This window comes from Fragaria vesca, linkage group LG6, assembly GCF_000184155.1.
Source record: "Fragaria vesca subsp. vesca linkage group LG6, FraVesHawaii_1.0, whole genome shotgun sequence".
Lineage (NCBI taxonomy): Eukaryota > Viridiplantae > Streptophyta > Magnoliopsida > Rosales > Rosaceae > Fragaria > Fragaria vesca.
This window is the reverse complement of record NC_020496.1, coordinates 3,019,066-3,025,615: the sequence shown is the minus strand read 5'-3', so window position 1 is coordinate 3,025,615 and position 6,550 is coordinate 3,019,066. Positions and strand designations below refer to the sequence as shown.

At 35.5% G+C, this 6,550-nt stretch overlaps 1 protein-coding gene across 1 annotated transcript; it reads right to left on the bottom strand.

The window, feature by feature from the left end:
• Positions 1–3,496: 3,496 nt before the first annotated feature.
• On the bottom strand, positions 3,497–6,550 carry LOC101313323 (homeobox protein knotted-1-like 1-like). The gene is made up of 5 exons (XM_004302190.1): positions 6,194–6,550; positions 5,927–6,040; positions 5,463–5,613; positions 4,002–4,264; positions 3,497–3,883 (listed from the first exon to the last, which is right to left on the bottom strand). The coding sequence occupies exons 1-5, from the start codon at positions 6,449–6,451 to the stop codon at positions 3,677–3,679; spliced, it is 993 nt and encodes a 330-aa protein (XP_004302238.1). The 5' UTR covers positions 6,452–6,550; the 3' UTR covers positions 3,497–3,676.

Here is a 6,550-nt window from a genome sequence, read left to right as displayed (position 1 = left end):
TATTTATCTTTTTTGTGTGTAGGGTTGGTAATCGAGTATCTATATATGATTAAACATTTTGGATCGCAATGTGCTTATCTAACAACTAGGCCATGCATGCATTACAAATCATGATTCTTGTTGTTGCTTCATAAGATTGAAGACCTCTATCCCACTAGTAATATCAATGATACACACACATTACATTCCAAAATGTTCATAAGAGGTAACAATCTAAGGTTCAATGACTTATACGTTATCGCACATTCTATGATTTATGCCAACAAATGGAGCTGTCACACCTATCTTTCTGATATCAAGTCAAGTGTCTTTTATCTTCCTCTTTTAAACTTATAATTCGTCCTCTTCTCAATCTGTTATATTGTCAAGCTTGCTTTTTTCTGTATATTAATATATGTATGGATAAGTAGTAGGGTATCTGGCCAATCACATTTTAGTAGAGGGGATACCTTGAGAAAATGATCCAAGTTGAGACTCGAGAGAGACCAAAACTAAATTTGTTTTGTTAATTAATCAGCCTTCCTTTGCTATATATGTAGCCGTAGAGAGTTTTAACGATCCAGAACCATCATGTTGGGACAAACAAAGGAGGCTTTCATGCATTGTTGCAGTTGTTGGTTATCTGATAGCGATCGTCTCTTAGGAAAATAACGATTAACCTAGGTGGTTGCTTTGTTTAAGTAATATGTGATTTGTCTAAGGGTGAGTTATTCATGGTTATAATCAAAATATTTGTCTGATCAGCAACCAAGTTTTCTCATCACATCCTTGTTGTTTTCAATTATCTCAACCAGTCTGGAGCAAAGATTCACATATATATGGTTCTTGAAGCTCTCATCATATCCTTCTTGTTTTCAATAATACACAACTACAATATTGAGCAAATGTGGTCTTTTAGTATGGTCTTTAAGGGTGTTGCAATTCACATATATGTGACATTTTCCCCTTATATTCTACTAATACCCTTACTTGTCACGCTTATGAAAAATGCAACACATCTAAAAGCCATATCTTGCTTCATATTGTGTGGTATTTACTCTGTATTGTTTTAGTGATGATCTCATCAATCTGGCAATCAAGCAAAGATATTGATATTATATATATATGGTTCTTGAAGCTCTCATCATATCCTTGTTGTTTCAGATGATCTCATCCAATTTGGGAATCAAAGATACACATATTTATATGGTTCTTGAAGATCCACCTAGTCTAAGATGTCGTAATTAATTAGCTAGTTAACCAGGGCATTAGCTAGTTAATTAATTAGGGCATGCATAATAAACTCTGTTATTTATTGCATCCAAAAGAAAATTGGCTATATTCGTCCAAAAAAGATGTTGCTTGAGTCTATAATTAATTAACCACTTTGATTTTTGTCTCATGCAAATGGTTGGCGAAAGGATAACTTAGTTACAAATTATTCGTAACCATTTCCAAATTTAATAGGGATCATTCCAAACTGTGGTAATTGTTTCTCATAACAATGAAATTTAAAGAAGTAGTACACTCATTGCTTCTTCATAGATGTGCCCGTCGTGTAGAAGCGAATGAATTGAGCCTCTAGAGCAACAGAAAATCCCAATCAAACTTATGGGAAAACATTTTCAAGGTATCTGCAATAAGAAACAATATATCAGTGGCAAGAGTTTATATACTTGCACGACTCTCGTCCTCGGTTTCCAGTCATCCATCATCCTGCTCAAATAAAAACAACTACGTACGTCTTTACGAATGCTCTAATCTAAGCAAAGTCTAGAGGATAATACAGTATAAAATGCATTCATCATGTACTAGTATTCAATGATATGTAGGGAATTTTCTAGGGTATCTACATGTTTGTGATACCTACACATTTACATATATGACAACAAATTTGTTGTCGTTTTGGTAAAGATAATCATTACTTTGATGATTTTTTTGTTTTATTAATTATAGATCAACTTAAAATAATTTACATGTTTTTGAATAACTTGTTGTCGTTATAGTAACTTGGTTCAATTATATGTAAATGTGTAAAACAAATGTAGTAATTTTGTTGTCATTATTGTAAATTTTACTTATTTAACTTGTTCAATTAGTGATAAAATGAGTGTATGGTATACATTTTAGTACCGTAGACAACCCTGATATGTAGACAGAGTATGTATCGATCTTACCAATATCGATCAAAAATAAGCAATACATGGTGTCAATATCAGAAGAGTGTGAGAGCAACGTATGACTTGTAGACAGGTTTTCAAGTAGAACAATGCTTAAGAACTAAATGAACAAATATCTACAATTCTACAAACAATCAAATAAATTCGAAATCGTTTTATCATCCTAAGTTGATATTCTCATAGAAGATGCACTCATTTTTGGTAGATTTGAGAGAATGTCAGGAAAAATGTAAGGAAAACCATTTTCAGTTTTCCATTTTACCATGTAGAGTACCCGTAGAGTTGGTGCTTGTCCATAAATTGTACCATGATGAGTTAGGGTTACTAATTAAGGTAGATTTAACTCAGAGTTAATTGTATAACATATACAAAGAGGGATCATAGAAGCCTGCACATACAACACAACATGCAATGTGCGATCCTAGACTGCCTACAAATAAAATAATGGCCCCTTAAGGCTGGAAATGTTGTCATCTCCACTGCTACACCCTCTGCAACTCTGAATGTGAATTACCTTTCTGAGCTTTCTCCATGGTGTCGACATATATGGGCTAACATGAATTGGTGCGGTTCCAACTCGTATGCGAGCTTCAAGTGTCCTCAACTCTCAAAACCTCCAAATATGTCAACATCTATGCTTCTTGAGGCTTCAACCAACTTTTCGACACAAATGGCTGATGCATAGAATTGCCTCATTCGTGTTCCTCTTGTTCTATTGCCTAATAATTCTTTAAGTTCGGTTTATATTAGGACAAAATCTCTTTAACCAGGGATCTAAGTGTGTGCCATGCATAGAATTGCTTATGAAGACACGCATTTTGCCTGCTCCTATTGCCTTCATGCACGAAACTCCTAGTGCCTGGCACGATTCGTTTTCTGGCTTCAATTTACTATGCTGATCGTATTGTCATTTTTCCAGGACCCCCCAATTATTCATAAATTTTGCTTATTCTGTGCCGATCGTATTGTAATTTTTGAGCTACATATATACTCTCTTTTACACTGGAAATTCTGTTTTTTTTGGGTTCTACGATAATGCTCTAGCTTTGTCATCACCTTCTTAACGATTCTTCGAAAAGGAACTTGCTTAAAATGCAACAATGCAAATCCATTTTGTGATGACTGATAATGAGGGTCCAATACGAACTATTCTGGCCCGTCCAACACCAAAGAAAAAGGATTGCTTTGGCCCAAATAATGGAAATTTAGAGAGCCACCCAATACCAGAACTAGTTGTTCATAAGGCCATCCAAGGCTTTGGCCCAAATAATGGAAATTTAGAGAGCCACCCAATACCAGAACCAGTTGTTCATAAGGCCATCCAAGGCTATAGAACGTACAAGCTAGGTTACTAGCTGTACTTTGTTGCAAGGTTTCACATAACAAAGATAAAAGCGGGCGACTAAATATTATAGCTAGGCGAGCTGATAAGAAAAACGAACACTAATGCATGGTTATTGAGTGGTGATATGATGATTAACAGCATTCAACCTGCTCATTATTGCCTAATGCATCGATCACATGATATCATCATGTCCGAATCCAGGGTCGCATAGCAAACTTGGTCCTCCTTCACCATTGATGCTACCACTAACACCCTCCATGAGAGCGAACTTCATGTCTTCAGATGGCTTCCAGTGCCTCTTCCTTTGGTTTATGAACCAATTGTTTATCTGCCTTTGGTCCAGACCAGTTGCCACAGATAGTTGCATCTTCTGCTCTTCCTATTCATACACCATTATTTAGTAAATGCAAAACTAATTGATCCATAACAATTGCTAGCATTTGAAAGTTCAGATATCTAACTTTCATGACAGAAATGGCATGTATTGAATCCATTACCGTAGGATATGGCCATCTATAGTGAGTGTTCCACCAGTCCATTAGTGCAGACCTAGCATCCTTTGGAAGCTTTCCTTTCTTCCTCGACTTTAAGAAGTCCTTCTTCAGCTTGCCAAGGTAGCCACTGTACTTATGCAGCAGCATATCTTTCAGCTCCCTATCACAAGCACGAAACGCGGAGGTATCTTGACCCTCAGCTGCTTCCATCTCCCCATAACTAAACTCCTCTTCTGAACTTCCAACAGCTTCATCTGGCAAGGGTACTATGAATCCAGTACTTTAGTAGGAAATACTTATAAAGCTAGATAATTCAGAGGTACAATTGATAATATATGTTTCAATACATTATAAGATTTACAAAGTATTTAGTCAATTAATAGATCTCAGAATGGCATGTGATTGATCAATTTTTCTTTTTTATTCAATACAATGGTATCTCTTCTTGCATCATCAGACTACCACATTAACAAGAAACTTGGTAGTATGATCAAGAAATGCAGAAAACTTCATGTATCATGATGAAAAGATCTCTGTCCTAATCTGATAATTCTGAACTATTTCAACTCAAAGTACCATCAAATTAGGAAGCAACTTTAAGGGATTTAGAAGTGAATTCTTCTAAAATACTCTTCATTTCTCTGAACTCTCATTTTGCATACTCACACAACTCTTTTTGTTATTAACATATATACTTCCCTATCATTCTTATAATTATTGATAAAGTTTCAAAAGTATTATGGAATTAAAAATATAGAAATTACTAAAAAAAACACTAGAAAGTCACAAAAGAATGAAAATCACTTCCATTATTCAATGTTAACCAAAATTAAATCTTCAAGTTCCGGCTATATCTGTGCAGACATGTTAACTTATATGTTAACCATGACCTAATTGATCCCAACAAGAAAGAGAAATGTCATTACCAACAACCAAAATATTCCTGAAACATTAAGTATGAATTATTGTTTCTTGCAGTTTTCAGATTATAGCGACACTGATATTTTAATAAACATATAAATGATGAAGACAATATTAATATGTTTAGGGGAAAAATGAGGGAACTCAGGAAAGTTTACTGTTTACCCACAAAAACCAATCTCTCTATGTAAGGCTACCCACAAAAAATAGACTTGGGGATTAACTTAGTGATGGTAAAATAACACTGACCATATGGGTGCATACGGAGAATTATGATATAGCAGAAGTGTAATTATGAGCTCAATTAACCTCAAAGTAACACTTGTACCTTGTCACTTCCACTCAGACAGGAGCTAAACCCATACACATCTGCATAGCAGAATTTCCCTCAGACACAACTCTTTTTAATTTCTAACCTTCCCTAGGGCATAAAAACCATTTTGTAATTACCAAAGAGAGTCGTGATTTACAGTGACAAACCCGAAAACTAAATTAATTCATACCAGCTGGGTGATTATCCCATTTAACTAAATCAATGCATACCAGCTGCCTGAAGGTCACAGTTGTTTTTTTGGAATGTGCCTTTGCAGAGGTCGCTAAGCTGCAATTCAATGTTGTTCAAGAATGTGGTTGCTTCGTCGACCGGTTTAGAAAGCTCTTCCTTGTATGTATGAAGAACTCCACAGTATGTGTCCTTGCAAAAGAGTCACCATAATGGTCATTTATTTCACAAATTTCATTACTCTTACTGAGACTCTTGCCCAATCCCAGTTCAGGTTTAAAAGCCTAATCAAGTTCAGTTTCTTATTTTGATTGCCATTAATGGTGCTTTTGGACTGGTTGGAAAGACATATCAGCAGTAAGATATCATAGACAAATGCAAACACATGAGTAGTATAAATCACCAGAAAAGATTAATAAACTGTTTAAAGATGGACATAATAAACAAACTCATTAAGTGAGTATTTAATCTGGTGATTGCTTTAAATAGATAATTTCAGTTGTACCATGAACTCATCTAGTTCTGGATCAGCTCCTATCTCACTCCTGCAAGTGCTTGTTGGGAAGCTTAGCCGACCTACTTCTTCAAGTAGGCTTTTAATCTCTGGTGGAGCCCCAACCTAAAACAGAAGTAAAAATTAACCATCCATACTTTCTAGCAAGAAATCATCAGTTTTTTCTTTCTTTCTCGGTTTCTTTTATTTTTCAGAAATAAATCTGAGCTATGATAACAACAAACTAGTAATGTGCTCACAAAAAGAAACAGAAATTACCTTTTGGCAATCTATGTAAGCAGAAACCAAATCTGGGTAACGAGGGTGATTGGCTATCTGGGTCTTCATCAGCTCTGTCATACCCTGATCCGTTTCAAATTGAAGCATGTTGAAGTTACGGTGACTCACTATTATTGGAGAACCACGATAAGCAGCACCACCTTCAGTAGTAGTCCTAGTACCATTTTCAACCTGATTCACATTCCCCGATGAGCTTGATATCATATTCATAGTGTTTAGCCTGTAAAAATCCTCCATTATCCCTTAATGTTTCAATCTCTAGTTGATAATGATATCCAAGAACTTAGTGGAGAGAGAGAGAGAGAGAGAGAGAGAGAGAGAGAGAGAGAGAGAGAG